Here is a 26385-nt window from a genome sequence, read left to right as displayed (position 1 = left end):
ACTAGTGCATTTTTGAAGCTGATCACTCTGCTGATCGGCATGTAATTAGCATTTAAAAACTTTGTGAATATTCATGAGCTTTGCCAACTGTCCTCACTGAAGACCCTTGGTACCCAAGATGGGCTGGGAGGGGGATCAAGGTCCTTGCCTGTGTTGTCTCAGGAGTGAACTACAAGCTGATGAGGGACCCTCAGCCCAGCTCCTCCTGCGGTGTTACACTCTCCTCAGGACACAAAAGCCTTGGTATGGCTTGTGTCACATCAGCAGCCAGCAAAATGTCCTGCTGGGATGAACTGCTTGGCCTTTGGTCTTCTTGTTCGGTTGCTTGCTAATAAGATTACCCGGTACAGCAGAGGGGCACTGATATTATCCCCTGAGTAAGCAGGCAGGCTGCACTGTGTACCTGAAAATGTCCTGGCTGGGGCTTTGCTCCAGAAACCAAAATTCCATATTTTTCTGGAAATAAAGCAATGGCTGCAAAAGCTGCTGTTGTTTCTCACCCGGCAGCTGCGATCGGTGCAGGTGAAAGCGGGTGCCTGTGAGGCTGCTTTCCAGTGCGAGGGATTTCGCTGTCTTTCCGCATTGCTGGGAGTACTTCACAGCCCTGGGTGATGCTGAATCTCTGCTACCTTCAGTCCCACGTCCCCCTGTTTGCCAGGATGGCAGCTGGGGAGGGTGGGGGGAGCATATTTTAATTTCTGAGCTAAGCCACTGTGAGGTGGTGCTGCTGGAAAGCCACAGATGCAGAGTCCCACCCCACCATGCCGCTTTTACAGTCTCTTCTTGGAGCGGGACCTTGCTTCTGAATGAAAAGTTCAGTCCTAAAATAGACAACCACGTGGAATGGCACAGCCCCTTGATGCTTATTGTTTAGTGCTGCAGCTAAAAACGCCCCATTAAAGGACCACAGGTCATCACAGAGCGCTGCCAGGCTGCTGCACATGGGGATTTTATTTCCAGCTACATTTTATTTCCTAATTTTGGTGGGACCAAAGTTAAGTCTTGAGACCAGAGAGTAAATATTTACATCCACCTCTTTTTTTCTCTGTACCTCTCTCTTCTGCATGGTGGGAGCGGAGCATAGTGTGGGTGGCAGACAGGGGTGCCAGCTCGGCACCAGTCCCTGGGGGTGCCAGGTGGAGCATCGCTTGGGGACACCCTAAGGGTGACACCCCAGGATTTGGCCAGGACAGCGTGGAAAGCTGCAGCACCAAAGCCATGACGTGGGTAGGTGTGCCAGGCTCTGAAAGCGTGCCAGTCTGTGTGTTCGGAGGAAAACAGGAGGGAAAGGATACCCGCCCGATATTAATTACGATTTTTGAAGCTTTGCCTAATTACATTGTCTCTCTTAAGACGACGACACAAATATTTATGAGTGGGACTTTTTATTCTCATTGTAATCAGTGACATAAATAGGTAACACCTTTATAAAGAGTTAATAAAAATGTGTCAACACAAGCTCGAGCACAAACTATCGAGCAGTGTGCAGTAAAACATTCCAGTGTTTATTGTATTAATTGAATATTCATGAGATGCCAATTTAAATTACAGTTCACAACTGTTGCTGTGTCTAATGAATAATTTAAACAAGTGTGGCCAAAGAGATTTCAACGCTGCATTAGCAAACTGCAAGGGATTAAGCAACAGAGAATTTATAATTAGCTTTGTATATCCTATAATAAATTCATTGGAAAGATGGTTTTAATTATCCCACATGTTAATACAGAATTCAGCGCATTAATTTTCGATTGAAAAGTAACCCTTTCTTCCCAGATAATATATTTGTCCCCTCGGCTTCTGCATCACAGGAATGGGAAATTGCAAGTGTGGAACAGACCTGATCTTTGCAAATCTCATCCATCGTGACACAGCATTTGTGTCTGCCCGTCACAGGTCTGGAGTAATTGCTCTTTTGCATTTCCAGCCAGGGAAGCTGAGACATCCTTCCTCCAAGCCTGGATGGCAGACTCCTGCTGTAGCTTCTCCCGAGCCTATCTGCTCTGGCATGTCCTCTGTGATACACGTCTGGCTACGTGGGGAATATTGTCTGTTCCTGGAAAGCAAGTCTGTGGAAGCGATAAAAGTTTTTGGCAGGCCTTTCCTATAAGCAGCTTTAAGGGTTTGTTTAGAAAAACGAGGATGTGTGTAAATAACAGTCTAAACTCCAAAGTTCAAGCTGAGATTGCTGCAGGAATAGTTTTTTTTTTTTTTTTCTCTTGAATTTCTTTGTCTATGGGGCACAGGCCCCTTTGCTTCTAGCCCAGTGTCTCACCCCTCTCCATGCCACAGCAGGCGTAGGGCTGAGGGACTGCGCTGTCAGCATGGCTTGACAGTGGAGAGAAGGGGATAGAGATGTCCTTGAGAGCTGAGGTCCTCACCAATTGTGAGCCCCTGACAGAGACCCCTTTAGAGGGGTGAATACTGCCTGTGCAACCCCCTCTACCTGCTTCCCCTAACCTATCATAGGTCTTTGCCATGGGCTAATTCCTACCTGTATGATGGCCATAGCTCTGGCAGAACGCGAATGCTCGTGCTGAAATTGTTGGACAGGAATAAAAAAACCCTGGGAAGTATTCCAGGGAATGCAAACCCCTACACCTACATGAAGCCGCCCGTGTTCAGAGCTCGGCTGGCAGACTCAGAAGCTGTCTGGGTGCGTGTCATGGAGGAAGGCGCTTCCTTTCCAGGTGGTTTTGTTTAATTCCAGGTCAGCAGGTTAATGAGATCTCTGGGATATGCTATTTGATCTGGAATGTAAACACGCACTTGGCACGTGTCTTTGATGTCTGATCAGATGGAAATGCAAATGCGGCGCTGCGCGTGGAACGCCATCCAAAATATTTCGGTGGCACAATGTGTAAGACAAAATAGTGATCACTTTTTTTAAAGAGCCTAATTGAGATGTTTTCTGTTGCCTTTGAGTCCTGCTATATCTGTCAGCTCAGCAGCTCCGCACTGAGGGTGATGTGCCTGATACTGAGGTGGAAGCTCCTTCGGCTCTCTCGGGAGCACCAAAAACCCAGGGCCAGCACGGCAAGAGCCGCCATTCAAACTTCCCCATAGACCTTAATTGCTGGTTTAGTGCCTCTGACTTTTGGGTGAGTGGAGTTATTTAAGTTGATAAATGGATAGCATCACTGTAATGCAGTATGTTGCCGTTGACGCTTATTGATTGAGCCTCGAGACTCAATTGATCAAGTTCCCCAGTGCCAGAATGTAATCCCAGTGAAGAGAAATCAAACCTTTAATGGGGCCATGCTTTACTCTTGGATTTCCACTTGGAGTTACACATTTTGGGATGGAAGAAAGTGGGTTTGATGGTGAAAGTCCCCACTGATAACTGTATTAAATAAAGGCCAGCAGTAGGAATGCTTGTTATTGTCACAATCCAGCGCTGGGCAGACCAAAGCTTCATTAGATGTGGCATGTCTCACCTCCAGGAACCGGGTGTCTTGATGTTAGGAGGAAGGAAATCTCTCAAGTGTCTCTTTCCCCTTGTGGAGAAGCCCAAAAGACAGAGATCCCACTGGATTGAATATTCTTTCACCAGTCCTCTGTAATACGCTAGGGCTAATCTAATAAACCATATTGCACAGCACAGGCAGGCAGTGCAGCAGCTCGGGTCAGTGTTGCTGCTGGAACCAAAGTAAGCAACTCCTGAAGTTGTATGGCTTTAATCCTGCATCTGCTGCGGGTTTCCACGTGTCTGTCGGAGTGGCATCTGTGGTTATATTAGCTAAGGAAGACATGGGAAGGGCTTGTTGTTGGGAGTCGGAGCAGAAGTTACGGCATCTGGCTCTTGCGGCAGCAGTCGGTGCTGGAGTTTCTCTTCCCTCCTGCAATTAGTTCTGTACATACAGCAGCACTGCGGCTTTTCGTACCTATTTTTAAAGTGTTCAGCATTTGCTATAATTAAAGATGAGAAGATAATAGGCTGTGCCTTCTGGTAACAGTTTACGTGATGCAGCAAAGCCGTCGCCTGCCTCGCAGCTCTCAGAGGTTCCCCTCTGCAGAGCAGGTAAATGCTGTGATCATCGTTTTGCTGGCAGGGAACCGGTGGGTGGGAGATTTGGTTCTCTGTCTCAGTCAGCTCTGACAGAGCTGAGTTTTGAAACTCAAATAGATACCCAGAGAATATTCAGCCACAGAACCATCCCTCTTCCCTAGATGCGTCTATTCCTGGTAACAGGAGACTCTTATGAAGTGCTTCTTACAATCCAGCACAATAATCCCAGCAATATCTGGACACAGAGGGATACCGAGGTGGGGGGGGGGGGGGAAGAAAGGGGAGTAGCTCGCTGCAGATGTGTAAGAGAAGCGATGTGGTTTGTGTGCAGATGTGGTATCAGCACTGGGGAGCCCAACTTTGTAACTCTGCAGGCATTTCTCACGGTGCTCCAAAAGCAGGTTGTTAAACTTTGCAATAAATAAAAAAAAGGGGGGCTTTTAAAATTAATTCACAGAGTTTAATCCCACAGGGGCGATTTTCCTATGTTGCCTTCCCATTTTCCTGTTGTGTTCTAAAATTACTTCTTTTTTCTTCTTTTTCTTCTTCTTCTTCTTCTTTTTTAATGCTCTCTGCAATAAAACTTGGAGGCCTGTCATTACTTTTGGGTCTATTGCTTTATGTGAATGCAATATCTAAAATGTCTGAGAGGAGCCAGGAGAGACATAAACCAAAGGGAACGGGACTGGGCAGAAAAGCTTCAATAAGCTGCAGGAGCTCACAGGGAGGGTCCAGTAAATACCGTGGGAGATGATGGGGCCAACATGGCTACAGGCCCAGCCTGTGGGTGAGAGGGCGGGTGTGGGAGTACGGAGTACAGCAGTAGGTGAGGGGGCTGTGGGAAGTCTGGTAGGAGCTGGAAGTGCTCTTGGCAACGTTTGTTTTTATCCCCCAAATACACTGAGAAGCAAAACCAAGGGTTTACACAGCCCCCACATTGCCAGGTGTTTTCTGCATTGGAGGTGAAGCTCTGGAGGAGGCTCAGGGAAGACTACCTGAGAGGAGGTTGTGGTGAGCTGGGGTCAGCCTCCTCTCGCAGATAACTAGTGCCAGGACAAGAGGGAATGGCTGCAAGTTGCACCAGGAGAGGTTTGGGTTAGAAATGTGGAGAAATTTCTTCTCAGAAGGAGTGTTTGGGCATTGGAACAGGCTGCCCAGGGAGGTGGTGGAGTCACCGTCCCTTGGGGTGTTCAAGGAAAGGTCAGATGAGGTACTGAGGGACATGGCTTAGTGAGTAATATAGGCGGTAGGGGGATGGTTGGACTAGATGGTCTTGGAGGTCTTCTCCAGCCTTAATGATTCTGTGATTCTGGCCCCTCTGCCAGGCTGGGAGGGTTCCACGTGCTCCTTGGCTGCCATGGAGCAGTGCAGAGCCATGCGGCCTGGCGTCCCCAGGGTGCTGCCCCGTGTCAGCCGGACAGGGCAGGCTCGGTGTGATCCGGGCCTGGCAAGGACACAGGGCAGAGCGAGCTCTTTGACAGTCAGGATAGCAGAACTGAAATGAGTGGCCTCCAGTCCACCAGCAGCTTTTTGTCGTATCAGCAAAGAGCCCTCAGCTCTCCCGAGCCCTGTGCAGGGTTTTAAAGCAGCAGAGCTTGCAAGGGACAGCAGCTTGGCCTGGGGGGTGGCTGTGGTGTGGGAGCACTTGTCCAGATCAGGCAGAGCTGAGTTTGCATCCTCCCAGCCTACCCCAGTGCCTCCCACCCGGGTACTGGCCACCTCCATTTTTCTCCCTTTTCCCATTTTCTCAGGTTGGGATTTGGCATTGTCCTTTCCTGCACAAGCCCTGGAAGCAGAGGTTGAACCTCTTCTGTTTTCTGGGGAATTGAAGCCTTCCTTCTTATCGGGAGTGCCAGGGTGTTGGTGGGAGCAGAGCCTGTGGAAGAGGACTTGTGTCCATCCCAGCAGTTCAAAATCTTGTAAAAAGGAGGCTGAGCAAAATTTTAAACACGCAGTAATGTCAAGGATCTGGTAAAAGCAAACTTCCCCAAGGAGTCTCTGTAGCATGCGAAGCAAAGAACTTTGTGTCTCTAGTATTTTCCTGCTTTCTCTTTTTATTTTCATCCCTAATCCTCCCATGAAACCAGATCTCTACTTCCCAGGAATCTATTTACATGTCTCAAATCCTGTCTGTGACCCATGGTCCAGCTTTGCTGGGCAGGTAATGGTCCCCTGGAGTGCACAGTTCAGGAACAGATCCACATTCAGGGACCTGGGAAGCACAGCCTGTAGGACCATGTAACATGTGGTCCCTCATCCCAGCCCTTAGAAGCACACAAAGATACTTAATTTTATAGAAGATTTTAATGCTGCCTTCTGAATCCATCTCCCTGCCGGTATCTTTGGGATTAAAAACTGAAAGCCAAAAGTTAAAGAAAATCTGATGTCCAAACAGGTCTGATGCTGAAGATACTTGTCCCCACACTTCCCATGGGGACAGCTTGCCTTTCCATTAGACCCATGTAATGTAACAAAAATACTCCCTGAGACCGTTTGTCTGCTGCTCCATCCATCTGGAGCACAGACACAGGAGTCTGGAGTAGGGAATCGTTCTGGAAGGGATTTGCACCCTTCCTCGCTCCTGGGACCATCTCAGCCCCCTCGGTCCCTATACCTGGACACCAGCAGGTATTTCTCATCTACCCCCTTTGCTTCTTTTCTCCCACCAGCTGGTTCTCACTGGCTGTCCTCCTCTTGCCAGCACACGCAGAGAGGATGTGACAATTTCATTAAGTCTTGTTACCCCCCATGGGTTGGCAAGGGGTGAGGGGTCTGGTGCTGTTTAATTACCTCCCAGTGCCCGTTACAGGGGAATTCTGGCCCCAGCTTTTGGGATGTGTTGGTGTTATGCCTGGATGAGCAGCAATTGCCTTCATCTACACACGGTTCTTATGAAATCACTAAATAACGTATTCAGAAAACATGCTGGAAATTAATGGAATAGATTATTTGCAAACATGTTCAGTGAATTATCAGGCTTGTTCTTTATCCGTAAAATAATGTACTTTAGCAAAAAAAAATGAAGTTTATTGAATACATTATTTACAGAGTGTTCTCTGGCTGAGAGCTGCAGGAACATGGATGGATCCCACACGCGACCCAGCTGCTTCCCCATGGCCAGGGACAGTCACTCCTCCAGGCAGGGGCACGGTCCAGGGCTTTGCTTTCATTTTGCTTATTCCTGACCTCAGGAGGGGGAGTTTAGAGAGGGACACGTGCTGCTCCCCTGGGAATAGCCACAGTGGTTGCCTTGCTTCGTGCATCTCCTCCTTCTAAGAGTCGATGCTGCTCCTAGTGAGGAGGTGAAATACTTGTAAAAATGCTGGTGGATGGGGAATTGGGCCGTTTTGTGCAGCTTGTCACATCATGGTGCCCTGCTGGGTCAGCAGTGAGGGAGTGTTTGGGGATGGATGGTTTTGACCTGCCTGGCCAGTCCCCACAGCAGCGTGTTGCCCTGCAGTGAAGGGAGCAGGATGGGGGAAGCTCCCTTTGGAGGAACCATGTCCTACAGGAAGGCAGAAGTCTGAGCTCCTCATTCCTGGAGTGGTCCCAGCACCAGTCTTGGTTGCTTTGCAGTTCTCCTGCAGTGTCCATCCTGTGGAGTTACTCCCAGGCACCTCTAAGGCAAGCAGCAGAGTTTATCCCTCCCACAAGTCAAAGGAACACTGTGACAATGGTGTAGAGGGGCGGTGTCACCTGCCCACTGGTGATGAGGCAGCTCAGGAGCATAAAGGAAGCCCAGGTCTCCGTAGGCAGAGCTGTAGAGCTGCTGGAGGTCAGCTATAGGAAACATCCCATGTGTAGTCTATGGCCCCATCTCAACTGTGTGGTTTCTCCATCATTGTACAGCTGGTGGGACTCGGGGTGGAAAAAGACCTTACAATACTTTTCTCCTTAAGAAGCAACATCCCAGCTAGGGCTGCAGGGCTGCAGCAGCACTGAGGCAGAGGAGAGGTCTGGAGGTCCAGCTAGCTTGGGTTTGACTTTCAACATCTTGAGTTGCTGTAAACTGTAACCCTTTGCAACCTGTATAGTAACTTCACTAGCCCAAGGGAGAGAGAAGCACGCATTGAAGCAGGACTCCTACGTGGCTGGCCCTCCTTGGGTGTGGGAGTAGCTGGATTTAGGACCCTCATGGGCATCTCTGCTGTACAAGTCCCCAGTAATGCTCCTGTTGGCAGATGACCATGGGCAGGGCTGTACCATAGGCAAAGAACAAGGTTCAGTCTGTGCCATACTGACTCAGTCTGTTCCATTTGGCCATGCCCATCCAGCACTGGGAACGATGGGAATATTAATGAAGCACGTTCCATTTGGCAGGCACGGTCTCTATCCTGTTCTGTGCCACTGTTCTCCCCCAGAGAATGTATGTTCAGTGTTAATTGTGTTTGGGGGTTCTGCCCTGGTGACAGCAGGGCTGAATTTGGCTTGTCAGGCAGGTGCTTTCCAGAGCCAGTCCTCCATCCTGCCCTTCCCTTCCCTGCCCACCCAGCATCCGCAAGCTGCAGGGAACTTTGGGGAGGGGGCAGGAGGGGAACATGCAGAGGCTGGAGAAGACATGAAGCGATTTATGTAGTAACAGAAGCAGATCAAAAAACTCCCCTCGGGTGAGGAGACAGAGATAAACACAACTTGAACTGGGAGAAGCCCCGGGACCCTGGTCTGGGGTCAGCTGTAGGGTGAAGCTTCGTGTTCGAAAACATTTGAAACTGCCAATATTGATTAGAGGGGTTGGGATCTCAGGTTATGTAGCCTTGAAAGCAGAACCATAAAACTTCCTTTTCTCTTCTATGCTCAAATCCTCTGCAAGTCACCAGGCTGAGGTGGCTTGTGAGTCAGGAGGACGAGCCAGGCTCTTCTCAGGGATGGCAGCGACAGGACAAGGGGCAGCGGGTGTGAGCTGGAGCAGAGGAAGCTCCATGTGGATATAAGGAGGAATTTTGTCACTGTGAGGGTGATGGAGCCCTGGGACAGGCTGCCCAGAGAGGCTGGGGAGTCTCCTTCTCTGAATACATTCAAACCCACCTGGATGTGTTCCTGTGTGGTTTAGTCTGGGTGACCCTGCTCTGGCAGGGGGTTGGACTAAGTGATCTTTCGAGGTCCCTTCCAACTCCTAACGTTCTGTGATGCTGTGATTCTGTGTGAAATAACTGACTGAGGAGCTCTCAGCACTGCTGTTGCTGGTATTTAGTAATTCTTGGAATATTGGGGAAGCTCTGGAGGACTAGAAAAGAGCTAATGTGCAAATATTTAAAAAGGGAAACAGAACAGCCCAGGTAATTACAGCCCTGTCAGACTGTCATCAATCCTCAGCGAAATAATGGAGTGGCAGATCCAGGCCTCAATTAATAAAGAATTAAGGGAAGGTAATATAATTAATGCCAATCAACACGGGCTGATGGAAAACAAAACTTGTCAAACTAACTTGATATCTTTTTTGATGAGATTACAGGTTTGGGTGATAAAGGTAGCGGTGTTAACATAATATACTCAGACATCTGCAAGACACTTGACTTGGAAGCACAAAGTATATTGAGAAAGTTGAACAATACAGAAGCAATGTTGCACAAGTTTGGTGGATCAGCTTGTCACTCTTTCTACCCAGAGTTTGTCATATTTTTGCCAAAGAAAGCATTAAATAATTGCCAGTGTGAAGTTTGTAGGTATCACAATGAGTAGGTAAGGAACAGAAGATGGAGATGCAGAGCTTTTTGCAAGGCCTGGACCACCAATAATGAATGCTGGAGAACCAACATTGTCCCACTTGTGGGAGCAAAAACACTGTCAAGATGAGGACTTTTCTCCTTAAAGGTGGTGGCTCTGGAAGAGGGCTGTGGGATGCAGGAGCTGGCTGATGAAGTGCAAAGAGCATCCATAGTAAGGAGCAGGGTGGGAACCTTGGAGAGAGTGCAGGGAACTGTTCTGAGTCACTGCCCAAAGCAGAAGGGGTTTGATTATGATCTGCAAGTGCTTTGTTGAAGGACAGTCTGGTGAGAGCTCTCTGGTCTGGGGGATGCAGAGCTCCAGGGGCTGGCTGTGGGGGCTGGCCTTGAGGGGTTTGCTCCAGAGATCACCCGCTGGGCAGTTTAAGTGAACCCATCCCCACGGGCAGCCTTTGATCCACACTGGGCAGGGAGGGTTTTTTTGGGAGTGGGCAGCACCTGCCTTCCTCTGCTGCTGCTGCCTTGCAGCCACCCCTTTTTGCCCTGCTCTGTCCCCTCCACCTGGAGTCCCGCCCCACAGACGCACAGTGATGCTTGAGATGCCCTGTGGCACAGGGACAGAAGTAAGAAGGCAGTTCAATCCCAGGGCCTGGGAAAGCTGTGTTGTCAGGTCTGCCCTGGGGCACACTTGTGTCTCAGAAATACTCTTTCTGAATCATGAACATGGGTTCTTTCTCTTTGCTACCTGGCTTTAATTCAGAGATGTTCCTTCAGATCAAACTTGCAATCTTGAGCCTGTAAAACCTTTTTTTCACTGTGTTTGATGAAGAAAAAATGCAATATCAGTGCTGTTTTAAGAAATTTCCATTTACCTAAACCCTCAAAGCCACTCTCTAGCAGCCTGATGGGGTTACAGATCCCCAGGAGCTGGGGCGGGGGGGGGGGGGGGGGGGGGGGGCAGGGGGGAGGGGTGCTTGGTCCCTCTGGGGACCAGGAGCATCCATGAGGGAGGCTTGTCCCAGCAATTCTCAGCCATGGCTGGGAACTCTCCTGCCTATAGAAAGCCTCTGCCATATGGTAAGTGCCCCCCAACCCTACAAAAATAAATTGCTTCCTTTTAAAATCCCTTCCTACTGTTCCCTCCATATTCATAATAGGATGATCGGTGGAACCAAAGATGTGGCTGTTACTTTAAAGGATAAATTAGTTTGACTCTTAACTCAATAATTAAAACTGTTATGGCTATGAGCCTGCAGGGATAATGTACTATTATTATAGTCATTTGTTTCAATTAAATGCTTACTGATTTTACAATAGCAGCTGGGCACCTGTGTGAGATAGCTATTACTCTGAACAAGACATCTCGAATTCCAGCAGAAATTTGTCACCGCACTAAAGCATTTTACACAGACCATGAAAGTTTATTAGGAGCAGTTACAAATCGGGAAGAGGAGGGGTGGTAATTGGGGATATATTTTCTTATCGGCTTCCCTCTCTCCTGCTCTCTCTCTCTCTCTTTTTTAAGTAAATCATCTTTAAGCATTTCAGCTATGGGGCTGCGTTCACATTGAAACTTCAACGCGGAAAAAGCCTGCTGGGAAAACTTTGTCTCTTAGCTCGTGGGCAGATAATTTCTCTCCCTGGTTGATTGTGATTGTAATGGCTTGTTCTGAGGAACAAACTTAAGCAGAGGTAAGCTGTGCTGCTGGTGGACCTCGTGGCTGCCCCTGGAATAGCTGCTCCGTGCCTCCCAGGGAGGAAGATTCCAGCTGGGGAAGGCTGCGGCAGCTCTGCTCAGCCCACCCAGGAAGGGCAGTAGTCATAGGGTCACAGGATGGTTGAGGTTGGAAAGGGCCTCTAAATCTCCTCTGGTCCAACATCCCACCAGGAACAGGGACATCTTCAACTAGATCAGAGTGCTCAGAGCCCCATCCAAGCCAATCTTGAATGTCGCCAGGGATGGGGCATCTACCACCTCTCTGGGCAGCCTGGGACAGTGTTTCACCACTCAGCATAAAAAATGTTGTCCTTTTGTCTCATCTGAATCTCCCTTCCTTTAAGTTTAAAACCATTACCCCTTGTCCTGTTGCAACAGGCACTACTAAATAGTGCATCTCCATCTTTCTTGTAAGCCCCTTGAAGGACAGGAAGGGGCTCAGGGCTCTCCCCAGAAGCAGCCTTCCCTTCTCCAGGCTGAGCCAGCCCAGCTTTCCCAGCCTGGCTCCAGAGCAGAGGGGCTCCAGCCCTCGGATCATCTCCATGGCCTCCTCTGGACCCATTCCAACAGCTCCATGTCCTTCTTGTCCTGGGGACCCCTGAGCTGGAAGCAGCACTGCAGGGGGTTCTCCCCAGAGCAGAGGGACAGAACCCCCCCCAGACCTGCTGGCCCCACTGCTGGGGATGCAGCCCCAGACACTGGTGGCTTTCTGGGCTGCAGGCACACATTGCTGGGTCACGTCCAGCTTCTCATACCCCAAGCCCTTCTCTGCAGGGAAGCCTGCTGGTCCTAGTGTGATGGTCTCCCTGGCAATGCCCCTGGGCTGGGGCTGCACCATCTGCCTGCTCCCACTGGCCTTGGCCATCATCGTTACATGTCCCCACCCAGGATCCCAGCGAGGGAAAACACAACATGGGAGAGTAACACAGAACCTCTGAACTTGTCCTTCTGCCACCAAAACATGGTGATATCTTCAAGGTGTGGCCAAGACTAAGGAAAGCAGGAGGAGGAGGAAAATCCTATGCAAAGCAAAGGCAGAGGGTAGTTACAGGGTGGAACCTGCCTCGGGGCTTCAGCTGGGCATTAGGATTTTGCAGGAGAGGTCATTCAGCAGCAGCTACCCCCTGCTGAGCCGGGGTCCAGACCCCAGATCTGCTGGCCACTTCTGTAGCCCCTATTGCTGGAAAGACCTGCTTACTACATATGAATCTGCGGAGGGTGGTTAACTTGAAACTGTTTTGAAACATTATCTTGGCTTGCAGGGTGCCCAGGTCCCCAGCCAGGCTCATCCTTGGGGTGTTTAGTTACTCGCATTGGATTACCCTTCTCCCCAGAAACTTGTCATCCTGTTTTTCTCTCCTTCTCAGGATTAGCTGGAGTGTTTATAGGCCTGATATGCATATTCATATTTTTTTTTTAAATCGAAATATTGTGGGGAAAAGAAAAAAAAAGCAGCTGCCTTGGAGTTAGCACAGCCTCTGGGAATCTGCTAAGTAAGATGCACTTAATTACTTTAGCTATGACTACATCACATTTCACTCATGTTTCCTCGGAGATGCGAAACATCTTTTCAGTGGAGGCTGCAAACACGTCCTGAGCCTTTTGCAGTGCTGAGCTTGCTGTGCCCAGCACCCAGGATGGGATGGGGACGGGACCTGACCTGGCTCTTGGAGCCACCCCTCCTGGTGATGGAGCTAATCAGGATGGCAGGGTGGTGGTTTAATTATGTGTGTGCTTCTGTGGGGACGCTGATTGCATGGTGGAGGGGCAAGGCGTGGGTGCAGCCCCCGCGAGCCCACAGCAGGGGTTGCATCCTGCAGGACTGATGTGCCAGGGGAAAAGAGGTTGTTTGCTTTTGTGGGGGGAACATTGCATTCATTACCTTTGGCTTGCCGTCATCCCGATTTCATTCATCATTTACTTGCCTAATTAGGCAGTTTGCTGCAGAGGAGCATCTCTGAATCCTACTCTGGGGTTTCTTCTTCCTTGGGTCTTTCTTAGGAGGTGGATATTAGCTCTGATGGGTGCATAAAGCAGGACTACCCCTTTCCCCAGCTTGAGCAAGGACCTTTGTCGCCCAAGGGCCCACAGAAGAAGTGCTGGAGCTGCACAGAAGCCACCTCCTTCATTTTCACCCCAAACACTTTACACTTGGAGAATGCAAATGGCTTTTCCACTGCCCAGCCTCTCCGTTCCTGAGGATGTTGGGAGTCAAGAGCAGGGGCTCTGGGGAGGTGAAAGCCTGCTGTGTTGTTCCAAAACTTTTTGTTTCTTAAAAAGGGGAAATAGAAATTCATTGAGTGGCAAGTGATGGAGCCAAATCCTGCCCCTCCAGACAGCTGTCGGCTGGGTTCATGTGGGAAGCATAGTCACACGTGTCCTCCTGGCCAGGATGGGAAAAGATGGAGATGTGAAAGACAGAGGGAGTGGGTCAGAACCAACACTATTCATCAAAGATTTTAAGTAAGGAGACCCCTGGGCTAAGATATCCTTGGGAGGGGATATCCCAGGACAAATGCCAATGTCTCTGCTTTTTTAAGAGAGGGCTGTGCTTGGGGTGCTCTTGGCCAGAGGCTTTTGTGTGGATTGTGTGAGGTGGGGCTCAGGTTTCTGTTTTTTCCTAGAAATTTTCATAACCATTGGCTGCACGTGTCCCATATCCATAATTGCACTCCTGGACTGGTTCTGCTCCAATGCATAAATAACATGTGCTGTAAAGAAAAAGTGTATGATTACATCTTTAATGGATAAAAGGAGACGTTTTGGTCTATTGGCCACATAATAAAAGTTTCAAAGAAATTGTCTTAATACAGTATTTACCCCAGAGACTGCCATGGCTGCAAATGTGAACCAGCTATATTTGAATTTTAAACATTTTTAAGCCACGTTGCATAGCCTTCCCCGTTTCCAAAACACCCATCTTCTTCTAAACTTTTTCTTCATTTAAATTTAAAATAAGGAAAATAAAGTATTCTTCTGCTTAGCAGCTGTCAGATCTCTTCCAACATGGAAAGTCTGGATTAAACTAACAAAATCCAAGAGAAATGTACCATTTTCACAGGGATCTGGGAAGGGGCAAGCACACAGTGGATGGGAGCTGACCTGTCCCCCCACCTTGCAGGTTCACCCCTGGCCAGTCCCTCAACACTCACAAATTCAATCAGAAATGCAAAATTTGGGGGTTGGATGATATCTGGAGGTCCCTTCCAACCCCTATGATTCTGTGAGTCTGTGAAATCGCCTCTCTGACGCCTTCTGTGCTGCCCAAAGCCCATCATCCATCCCCATCTTGCTTGGCTGCCACAGGCACATCCTTCATGTCTTGTTTTTGGCCAGGACCTCCCACACAGCAGCACCTGGTGAGGAGAGGCCAGACCTCTGCCATAGGGCAGGTTTTAAGGCGTGTAAAACTTGCCACAGTTCAAGGAGCAGCTACTCTCCCCAGCTCAGTGACAGCCCAAAGGCAACCCCGCTGCTGGTGTTCCCTCACACCCACCGCAGCCAAGGGCAGCAATTCACCGTGGCTCCTCCTGGAGCTGTCAAGATGCCTGGCATGGTTTTCTTCCTGCAAGTTCAATCCCCACCCTTTGTAATTAATAAGGAGAAAGGGCAGATTGAGGGGAATCTGTTCCCCTGCCACATGCTCCTCTACTGATGGGGAATCTGACAGTGAGCAGAACACGCTGTTGGGTATTGTGTAAAGCTCTTGATTCCTGACCTGCAGGAGTAAATCTGGGCTGGAGTTTGGATTTATTTCCTCTGAAGCCTGCCGAGCTCTTGCAGGTCTTCCCCGGGTTTCTTTCTGCTAATGGAGTTGGCAAGTCTCCCCTGGTAATGAGAGATTGCACCTCAGCGGGCTTATCGGAAATGAAGATTGCTAATAAATAAAGCTGAGGTCTTTAAACTCCTGTTAACATTAATCAGATTAATATAAAAGGGGAAAAGTCTGCAAAATGTTCCAGGCAGGGATCGCTCTCCCTCCCACCAGCTGCCTCCGTGGCTGGATGAGGCTGTGAAGCAGCAGCCAGCCTGGCTCTGCCTGGGGGGCTGCGTGGGGCTGAGCCCTGTTGCGGGGGGTGGCCAGGCAGGGCTGGATCCTGGGGTGAAAATGGGGTCTTCAGGGAAAAGGGTACACATGGAAATGGGGTCTTGGCTCAGCAGACAGCAGGGCAGCCCCAAAACCTTCTGTGAACCTGCTGCAGTGTGGCTGCATTTGTCTCCATCTCATCTCATCATCCCTCCTTGGCCAGAGCAGGGGGTTGTTGCTGCTCCCCCTCAGATCCAACCACTTGAACTTTGGTTTATGTCATGACAAGGGGGAATATCCCCTCCAGAAGACATTTTTATTTTGTCTAATGTAGTGCCTGGCATTTCTTATTAGCCATATCTGTATGTTTCATTTTTCTTCTGAAGCTTTCAAGGCTGTTGTGCTCAGGAGACAGCGCCTGTGCCGCTGGCCGGTGCCGTGTCCGTGCGTCCCTGCAGCTGTGTGTCATTAGTCGCCTTTCGGTCCCATCAGATGTTTTATGAGAACAGATAAATATGTGTTAGGAAACTTCATTTTTGGGGACAACTCTTATCACACAACCACCTCTCCCATTTCTTACGTGTGCCCATCCATGCATCGCTTCTCATCCCTTCCCTCCCTGGGAAATCTGAACAGGACCCAAATCATTTCCTTTGTCCTTGTCTGGAATTTTTTGGGGTTTCTCCTACATTGATTTTGAGTGGGATCAGAACCGATTGTGACATTACAAGTGAGAGGAGCTGTGTCCTGGAGGAGCTGTAATGAGGTGGTGGCCACCAGCAGATCTTGCCCCAGCACGCTGGGGTCCATCCCAGGACAGGGGTTGTGTTCCCTTTGTAGACTAAGACAAGCAGATGCAGCTATTAAGTGTCAACATCAAGCGATGCTCAGGAAGAGCACGTTGGGCTCCATGGCCTCTAATGCTGCATCACTGATGTACCAGGGCTGGGCAGTCAGCCAGGGGCCCCCAGTACCCTGGCACAACACGTGCTGATGCTCAGCAATGGCCCCACGTGTGCTGCAGTGAGGTTTGGCCCCAGAAGTGCCCATGACATTGCGATGCCATCACTTCTCCTGGTTGTTTGGCCAAAAATGGCTCATTTCTCAACTTTTCTTTCAGACCTCTGACAGGTACCAGACACCACTGGTCCTTGAGCAGTCAGGGGCACCTCCTGGACACACAGACAATCATACAGACACAATTCAGCACCTCTCTGAAGTCCCTGTCAGCGGGGCGGTGGCAGGAGCAGAGCCCTGACTGCATGGACTTTGCCTCTTGCTCTTGCCTTGTTTGGAAGAGGTTGCAAGGAAGACTTTACCAGCTGTGTAGAGTACTTTATATCAGTCAGTAGGAGTTCATCATAAAGCGATCTGACAGTATGATAAATAGATTAATACCTTCTTTAATTACAAAGTGATATTCTCCTAACTCAGATCCAGGAGATGGTCCACTCGGACGCCGCGTCCTACGAGTCCAACCGTCAAGTGCCCCTGCTCAATCGCCCCGGGATGTTAGCCGGCCCCATGAGTGCTCTCAGCCAGTCACAGCTGATCTCTCAGATGGGGATGCGGAGCGGTGTTACCCACGGTTCCCCATCGCCCCCGGGAAGTAAGTCTGCTACACCATCTCCCTCCAGTTCTACTCAGGAAGAGGAGACAGAGTCACATTATAAGGTACGTGCAGTCACGCCTCTTCTCACAGGCAGCGAGAGAACGGCTGGTGATGGGGTGTTTTCCCAGTGGGGGATAAATTGTGCTAAATCAGGGCACAGACTTTTGGTCTTTTCTCTTTTTTTTAATATATACAGTGGGAGACTTGCCCAAGGATGAGAGGGGGAATGTTTCCATCCCTGGGTGAGCCAGCCCCTGTCAGGCTAGCACACATGCCTGGGTTGTACATGCAGCAGGTTTGGCAATGAGAGTTGGGCTTCACACAGTTTACCAGCTCCACCAAGCTGCAGCTTCCTCCAGTGGGGGTTTTGATGAGCGAAGCGGGTTCACGGCTAAGGTTCTGCAAAGCTTTGGATGCAAAATGAGATTGCTGGTCGCAGGTAGAGGAGACTGAAGCAGGGAAGGAAAATCACTGTGGTTAGTTCACCTGGGCAGTGTTTTAGGTAATCAGCAATATCTTATTGGTACAGAGTCTGCCTCTATGGCCAACCCAACTCCTGGTGAGCATGGCAGCCAGAAGCCCAAGGGTTTCCCTGGGTTTCGGGGACATCCTGCTTGTTGCCCATCTTTCTGCAGGTCAAACACTGTGGGTGCCTGGGGGCTTTGGTAAAAGCCTGGCATGGAAGACCTTCCTCGGGAAGGTGCTGGTCCAGGGTTGACACCAGGAGCACTGGCATTGTAACCTTGGCCCCTAAGAATAGATGGTTGTGGCAGGATTTGAATGTGTATCCAGAGCAGCAAACAGTGCAGAGACCAGAAAACTAGGGGAGTTCTGGGGCTGAACAAGACCCTTTCCCTTTCCTTGGAAATCTTAAAGGTTTTTTCCATCCTAAATGCCACTATGATTCTGTGAAATCCAGGCAAATGTATTCCCATCAACCAGCTTCCATCCGTTAGCAGCTTTCTCTTCACACCTGGAAGTTTCAAAGCAGAGTGCACATGGGGATGCAAAAACTGAACTTCAGGAGATAAAACTAAGAAGAAGGGATACGAGTGATGGAAAATAGATGATGTTTCTCCAACTGCAATTCCACCTTTGAGGGACACTGTGGGATGGGTTGTGCTGCTGGACCTCACGGTCTCCCATCTCCCCAGAACCCATGTCACACAGCTCTGGGCAATTCGCTGGGAGCTGAAATCTTTCACATCAGCTGAAAATGAGTTTCAGTTTAGTTACACACCAGGTTCTCTCTTTGTGCCTCTTTCTGCATCTTCCATCTTTCTGGCCAGGACTGCAGGTGTCACAGCTTTGGGTTGGATCTCAATGAGCCAGTGATACCCATGGGGGTAGGAAGAATTCAGAGATGTCCAAATAATGAAAACTTGTAGAAATTTGGGGGGTTTTTTTCTAACCCTAAAGGCATGCCCCCACACACACCATTTTTCTGTCCTGTAAACTACCCAGCGAGACTGGTGGGACAGGAGTGATGGTGGAGGAAGGAGACCACAAGTGTAAGGAAGGCAGCAGGCCCTTGTGATGGCTGGCAGATCTCTGTTTGCTTTCTCTGTCTACACAGTGTTGAAGGCACCCATCAGTCATTTTCTGTATGGCCACTAAGGGTATTTCTGCACTAAGTCATCAGAGTGATGGCTAACAAGCAGAAATTAATCTTGTGACTGAGAAGGTCAGTGAGGGGCTGGTGACCACATACTTCATCTCGTTGCACGAGCCTTCACAGTCACTCTGACTCAGAGAATGATGGGGGTTGGCAGGGAGCTCTGGAGATCATCCAGTCCCACTCCCTGCCAGAGCAGGATCCCCCCCCGAGCAGGCTGCATAGGGCAGTGTCCAGGATCATGGGGTTTTAATGTTTCCAGAGATGGAGACTGCCCAACCTCTCTGGGCAGCCTGGCCCAGGGCTCTGCTACCCTCCCAGGAAAGAAGTTCCTTCTCAGGGTTAGGTAGAACATCCTCTGCTCCAGTTTGTGCCCATGGCCTCTTTGTCCTGTCCCTGGGCACCACTGAACACAGACTGACCCCATGCACCTAACCCACCCCTCAAGGATTTATCAGCATTGATAAAATCCCCCCTCAGTCTTCTCTTCTATGGGCTAAAAAGTCCCAAGTCCCTCAGCCTCTCTGCATCAGAGCAATGTTCCAGCACCCTCAGCATCTTCACAGTATTCTTCGTGCCCTCTCCAGTGCTGCCCCACACCTGGTAAACCCCAGCAAAACCAGGCAAAGCCCTGACCCGCTCCGGTCCATCCTGGGATACACCAGCTCCCAGCAGCCTTCCCAGCAGCATCTGTTCTCCATAAATACCATTTGCTCTTTGGTGCTGCCTGAGCAGTGCAGCAGTGGTGAGGAGAGCAGGACCCTCCATGGCTCTGAGGTGAATCAAGCAGGATGGCAGTTGGTTAAAATACCATCTCACTTGCTAACGGGCTGAAGCCCCACTGTGTGTGGGGTTTTTTTTCCTCCTAATAAGCTGGCCTTTCCCCTCAGGCCTCCCATTCAAGCCCAATCGGGCAAATTTTCAATTAAAAGCAGTTTTTTTTGGTCTCACTGCTCATTCACCAGCGGCCACTGTCTGTTTGACAAATGTCACTGCGCTGATACTGAAGTTAATGACCAGTCAAGAGCTGCAGAGCAGAGGACAGGTCTGCTGCTGCCCTTTCCTGGCCAGCTGAAGTGAAGCTTCCTAACTCCAGGTGTCTCCAAGCATGCAATCAAATCAACAAATCCATGGGGAGAAAAGGCCTTTTGCACCCAGCTTGGTGTTTAGACCTATGTCAATTGATTTTTTTGCTCCCCAATGTTTATCAGACCTCTGAGTGACAGGCTGGGCAACTGTCTAGCAATGTAACTATCCCATGTGGCTGGAAGAGCTGGGTCCACCCAACTCTGGTAGGGCTGGGCGCATGATGCCCGAGCACAGAGGGTCTGCTGGTGGAGGTGCCAGTGCCCTGCTTGCTAGAGGATGCAGAGATGCTGCTAACAGCAGCCAGCTGGCAGCAAAGGGTTTGATTTGTGGCTGTGTTTAACCACTGGTGGATTGAGTTTTCCCTCTGCTATAAAATAAGGATAATGGTGCTTCCCTGTGGTGCAAGCTTTCACTGACCACAGGTAATGTGTTGAGAGCTATGGTGTGTGTCCAAGTACTTTCCAAGGGTCTTTTCCTTTGCACACCGTTATGCACAGGCTTCTGTGGTCCTCTATGTTCAGCACACTGCCCAGAGTATCCCAGCAGAGGCTCAGCCATAGGATCTTCTTTCTTCACTGGAAACATCCCTGTTCCCACCTTGCTGTGTTCCTTGGGCAGCAGTGCCTCATGCTGAGCAGCCACAAGGTCCAGCTGCTGCCGCCTGTGTCCTGCTCCCCTTGGTTCAACCACCCCCAAGATACTGAGCGTGGATACTGGCACACCTCATCATCCAGCAGCACCCAGCCTGGGCATGCACAATGTTTTATCCATAAGATTAATTAGTTTAATTCCCAAGTATTTTTCCTGGATAAGGGATATGTGTTAGCAGGGTGAAACAAATTTTGGATGGCTCCAGAGTGATGGATAATGTGGTGCTGGTGCTGCTTGGTTGGTGATCACCACCCTCCTGCCCCAGGAGCAGGGAGGCTGAGCCACCAGCATGCACATGGGTGGGACAGGTCAGAAGCAGTTTGCAAAGAGGGGTTATTGGGCTGGAAACCAGAAACCATGTGGAAGCCAAGTTTGGAAAACATTGTGGACTGCTAAAAGGATCTGTCTGGGAAGCAAGGTGTTTGGAGAGGTGTCAGAAGAGGAACCAGGGAGAGAGGGAGCTTGTGATGCTGGGGAGGAGGAGGGGGAGAGGGGGTAGCTGGGGATGAGCATCTAGAGCAGGGATGACTGGAGCAGCAAGGGGTGAACCCAAACTGTAACCCTGGCCATAAGGAGCACCCATGCCAGGCTCAGGCAGCCTCCAGCAGTCTGTGGAATGATGCTGGGCACTGCTGGGGAAGAAAGAGACCCCCCAGGGCTTCTGCCCCCACTCACAACACTGGGAACCCTTGTCTTTCCATGTCATTTCTCAACCCCTTTGCTGAGAAGCCTTAGGAGGGACCCTCATCAGGCTCCTCCCAGCTAACTGCTAAGAGACATCTCTTGGTTTTGCAGGTTACTGGAGAGAAAAGACCATCAACAGACCTGGGCAAAAAGCCCAAAAGCCAAAAGAAGAAGAAAAAGAAGGATCCCAATGAGCCCCAAAAGCCCGTGTCAGCCTACGCCCTGTTTTTCAGAGACACACAAGCTGCCATCAAAGGGCAAAACCCCAACGCTACCTTCGGAGATGTATCGAAAATCGTGGCATCAATGTGGGACAGTTTGGGAGAAGAACAAAAACAAGTGAGTTACTGATCTCTCTTTTGGTTTTGGGGGGAGTTTTTTGGTCCTTTCAACTGTTTAAATATGTTTTTCCGTGGTTCAGACCATCAGAGTCTCACCAGGCACGTTCAGAGTGTAGCCAGGGCCTGAAACAGGCTCAAGTGTATGCACAGCAGCAGAGGTTGTTTTCAGGAGTGCTGCTGAAGTGCCCACTGCCACTTGAAGCGATGCTCGAGCGGTCTGCACGCCGTGCTCCTGACCCCGAGCTGCTCCAGCAGTGATGTGACCCGGCCCTTGGACACCTCCTTTGGGGTACACCCTGTACACAGGTCTTTGCCACCCATGTGCCCTGAGGATGGGGGGGGGCTGAGCAAGGGCAGGGATGGGGCTGCAGAAGGAGGCATTAATTTTGCTGTGCCTCTGACCCTTTTTGAGAAGACCTTCTGTTGTTACACAAAGAGTGAATTTTTATGACAACTAATTACTCTTGATAAGATCATACTTCATAGAAAACCTCAGTGGCCTTTCCCTGACATGGGGGTTTGCAGCCTTAGGTGGAAGATGGGTTTGTCTGCTTATTTACTTACAAGGGGTGATGGCAAACCAGCTGAAATCTGTTAACTCTCTACACTGCTGGCCTCCACTCTAACATTAAGGCTTTAAAAGCTTAGGAAAGACATGTCTGAAGTGGTCTCACAGAGGAAACCTTCCTGTCCCAAAGCTGTCAGCCATTTTCAGGAGACTTCTGGGCCCCATTTTAACTGTTCTGTTGATGCTGAGTCAGTTACAGGAGCATGTAATTGCTTGTTGCCTACTGAGAAAACCCCAGGGAACACTTTCCATAGCAAGTATCTTTTTGTCTGGCCAAGCAAGATCCAACACTGTGTGGTGTGTGTCTCTGAACCTGAAACATGTTCAAAGTGACATTTCCCCCATGAGTGGAGAGACCTTCTCCTGGAGCCTGGCTGCAGGCATCAGTCTGGCTCCATCTCCCACTGGGTGTTAGCTCCATCTCCTGTTGGGTGTCCATGGGCAGTGTTTGAAGCAGCTATGTTTGGGGAGGGAGCAGCAAGAAGGAAAAAATACCCGTTGAAATGGAAGTCATGCTAGGAAACAGCCCAGCTTTCCACCTGTCGCCAAGCTGGGTGTAAAAGCAAGGCACCTTCTGGGATGAAAGCCCTTTTGCTGAACCATTCAGACTCTCCATTCTGTGCAATCCTTGCTTTGATGTTTTCAGGATCCTCCCTTTCCTCCTCTTTGGATGGACCACTGGGGGATCATGCAGGAATTTCTTGGGCCAAAGGGATGAAGAGCCATCCCTGTGCCGCCAGTTGGCCCCAGCCTTGCAGCCAGGGCAGCTGTACGGCAGGGGCTGGGTTTGGGCTGGTGGTGCAAGGTGTGGGAGGGTGGGGAGCACAGAAAACCTTTTATTGCACCTCTTTCTACTGCTTTCATCCCTCCCAACATCTGGGACTGCCTCTCCCTGACTCCATCTGCTTACAAATACCTCCGTGGGCTGGGCACGGAGCGCGGCTGCACGCCTGGTGTGTGTAATGGAAGAGCGGGAGCGACCCTGACTCAGCGCAGTGCAAACGCTGGGCTCTTAATTAACAGCAGGGATTAGACCAGTCCCTTTATCTTCCTCACTAACTCTCCCTTCTTCTCTTTTATGAGAGAGTAGCAGCCTTGCCGTCTCTTTACACACGCTTTCTAAGTGGCTCCATTTCTCCCTCTGTAATTGATTTAATTAAGTCATTTGTTCCTTGTCTGAATGCTTAAATATTAACTTCCTGGCTTTGTCTCCAGCTGTATACTTCTCTCCCACGACAGCTACCTCCCTGCCCGGGACTCTGGCTGGAGGGACGCTATTTATCTTCAGCTCTGGCACTCCATTGCTGGTGTGTGCGATGGGGCACGTTCACTCTTGAAGTGTTTGGCTGGAGGAGAGTTTATTTAGTCCCTGTTTGCTTTCCCCTGCCAGCATCCCCAGTCGAGTTTGTTTAGATTCATAAGGCAATGCAATGGGAAGGGAAAAAGGAAAGGGGGGAAAAAAACCTCTTCCAGGGGTGGAGAGGTGGGAAAGGGAGATATTTCACCCAGGGCACTGCTCCCAGCTCTCATGATGACAGTGGTTTGGGTATTTTCATCCCCTCACTGTGGAAAGTGATGCAACCCAGGGAAAAGCCAACACAGCAATGGCAAAGTAGGCAAGCAAGAGATCAGATCTGGACACCCTTGCAAAATTAGGACCAAGGTCTTAGTTAAAGTAAGCTTCCCCTCTTCCTGGCATGAGAAAGGTGGGTGGATTTGAGGCTGGAGGATGTGCTTTTGGGCTGGGATCCCTCGCAGCCTGAGGTGTTCATGGTGGGTCTGGGCCAATGTGCAGCCCCCAGTCCCACCATGCAGTTATAGCACTGTTAGTTTCTGCTTCAGATGAAGATTACAAACCTTCTTTTCCACTTTCCAACAGGGACAGTGTTTTTCCAGCCTTGCATGTGTTTCAGTTCCTGCCAGGGGAGGGGGGACAGGGGGTCAGCAACCAAGGATGGAGTTCAAAGCAAGATGGCAAATACACCCAACCTCAGCCAGGGCGTTTTGGGCTTGTGATCCCACACCACATGTCAGCAGCCCCCAGCATGTGCCCCTCTGTACCTGCAGAGGTGTCCACCCACCCCTTGCAGCTCCATCATGCATGGAGGAGCTCTACAGAGCCAGGGGTGACCAGTGCAGAAGGGACGATGACAGCCCAGTGCCGATGGCTTGTAGCCATGCTGTGACAGAGACGGTGCCTCAGGCTAGGGTGGTCCTGTGCCCCCCCAGAGAGGCAGACCCTCAGCCTTGCTCCAGCTCCACTCACCCCATAGACACAACCTGGAGCATTTCCAAGGCAGAAACAAGAGGCCATCCCTTTGCCAGGTAGCTCCAGCCGGCACACAGAGGGTTAATCCTCTGCCATTTGCGCTGCTAATGATTATATGCGCTGAAATATCAAAGCTGTAGCTATTTATTTGCCATTGAGCAGGTGCTGCTGCTCCCACAAAGCAAATTTGCTTTCTCCTCCTGATGAAACAAGCAAAATAAAGGTTGCTCACGTCCCATTTCAGAGCTGCTTTTTCCCTGTGCTCTGGCTGAAAGACAAACACCAGGCGGGAACCAGAATGTGTATTATGCAAGAAACCATATAATCTCAGAGCATCTTTGATTTGGCTGCTGCTGTCAGAGACATGTATTTCGGAGAGAGGCTTTCACCCCCCACCACCACCTCCTTCTCCCCCCCAGCTCCCCCCCCCCTCTCGTTCTTACTGGTTTATCATTTGTGCCTTTGTCATTTTGTTCCTTCTTCTTCTTCTCTTCTCAGCCTCTTCACAATGAATCTTCATTTTCCCTCTGACACACTTGTATCTAAATTTCCTTATTTCCTGCCTTTTTTTATTTATATCTGTTGCCTGGTGATTTGATCATGCTGTGGAATACAGGATTAGCAATCTCCGTGTCCTTGGGTACCGCTCAAGGACACCTGTTCAGCAAAGCACCGTTTTCTTCCCCATTTTAACCCCTTCCAGTGTGGCTGCACGGGCGTAACAGTGATAAATAACAATACCTTTAAATATCTCCCACGCTGCATTAGCAGGGACGTTGTAATCTTCATTCTTCAACAGCTGGCATGGCCCTTTCTAAGAAGCTTACACAGGAATCTGAAGAATGTGACTGGGGGAAGGATGAAAAAGAAAAAAAAAAAAACCAACATATAAAATTAATACATCCTCTTTGAACTTTGCAAATAGTTTAGCAGCTGTTCGGGTAGAGATAGCTTAGGCTGCGGTGGAGAGTGAAATGCTAATTCAGCCATTATCGTCCAATGGGGTACCTGTGGTGGTGGTAATCCTCCTGCAGCTCCGGGTCCCTGCTCCAGGCTCACAGAATCCCCTGCCTCCCTGTTAGGTAGTTATTTGTTTTCCATTAGCAGATACAGGCCGGGATTCGCAGCGTTACCCGGAGAGGTTTAAAAGGGCTGCTTGGTTTGACAGAAATTAGAAGAGTTTGAGCACTAAACTCTGCTAATTCAGTAGGAAGGATTCTTTCCCAGCACGGATGTAGTGCTCACAGCCTGGTCCCAGCTCGTACCGCCCAGCAGGGCTGCAGCCCCCTCCCCTCCTTCCATGGGGCCACCAGCACTCACAGAATCACAGAATCACCAGGTTGGAAAAGACCTTTAAGATCATCAAGTCCAACCATTCCTGTCCTGTGCTAAACCACGTCCCTAAGTACCCGATCTACCCTTTTTTTAAACACACCCAGGGAAGGTGACTCAGCCCCTCCCTGGGCAGCCTGTTCCACAGCCCCACAACTCTGCCAGGGAAGAACTTTCCCCTCCCATCTGCTCTGACCCTGCCCTGGTGCAGCTTGAGGCCATTGCCCCTTGTCCCATCTCCTGTCCCCTGGCTGAAGAGACCATCGCCCACCTCTCTGCACCCTCCTGGCAGGTCAGTGGAGGTGGGGATAAGGTCTCCCCTCAGCCTCCTCTTCTCCAGGCTCCCTCCAGCCGCTTGTCATAGGATTTGCCCTCCAGCCCCTTCCCCAGCCTGGTTGCCCTTCTCTGGACTTGCTCAAGGACCTCAATGTCCTTCTTATGGTGAGGGGCCCAGAACTGGACCCAGCACTTGAGGTGTGGCCTCTCCCTCTGCTCCGGAGCGGAGGACACCCAGCCCAGGGTGGCTGTCCTCCACCAAGGGGATTCATATGGGTGGTAAACCTGCAAAGCCTTTGGGGCATGTTGGGAAGACACCGGTGGCGTTTGCACTTCTCTGCCGTGTTCTTTGACTTCCTCTCTGAACACCTTCCCATTGCCCACTGTAGTTTGGTGTAGAAGGACGCTGGTTTGGAGCCCAGTGGTGATGGATCATGGGGACACAGTCAAGCTGGCAGGTGCACGTGGTCTCTGGATCCAGCTTGGTTTTTTTCAAGGAAGTGCAGCAACAGTTTCAGAGCACTGGCTCAATGTT

The 26385-nt window shown here is 50.1% G+C and overlaps 1 protein-coding gene across 1 annotated transcript in view; it reads left to right on the top strand.

The window, feature by feature from the left end:
• Positions 1-26385, top strand: part of TOX2 (TOX high mobility group box family member 2) — a gene marked incomplete at its 5' end in the record, with an annotated part of 150074 nt that overhangs the window by 106343 nt on the left and 17346 nt on the right. The window contains 2 exons of the mRNA XM_084271592.1: positions 16848-17087; positions 21176-21403. Of these exons, the coding sequence (XP_084127718.1) occupies positions 16848-17087; positions 21176-21403 (468 nt within the window). The remainder of the gene's footprint in view (positions 1-16847; positions 17088-21175; positions 21404-26385) is intronic.

This window comes from Gallinula chloropus (genome assembly GCF_964237585.1).
Source record: "Gallinula chloropus genome assembly, chromosome: 16".
Taxonomy (NCBI): Eukaryota; Metazoa; Chordata; class Aves; order Gruiformes; family Rallidae; genus Gallinula; species Gallinula chloropus.
This window is presented reverse-complemented; position numbering and strand designations above follow the sequence as displayed.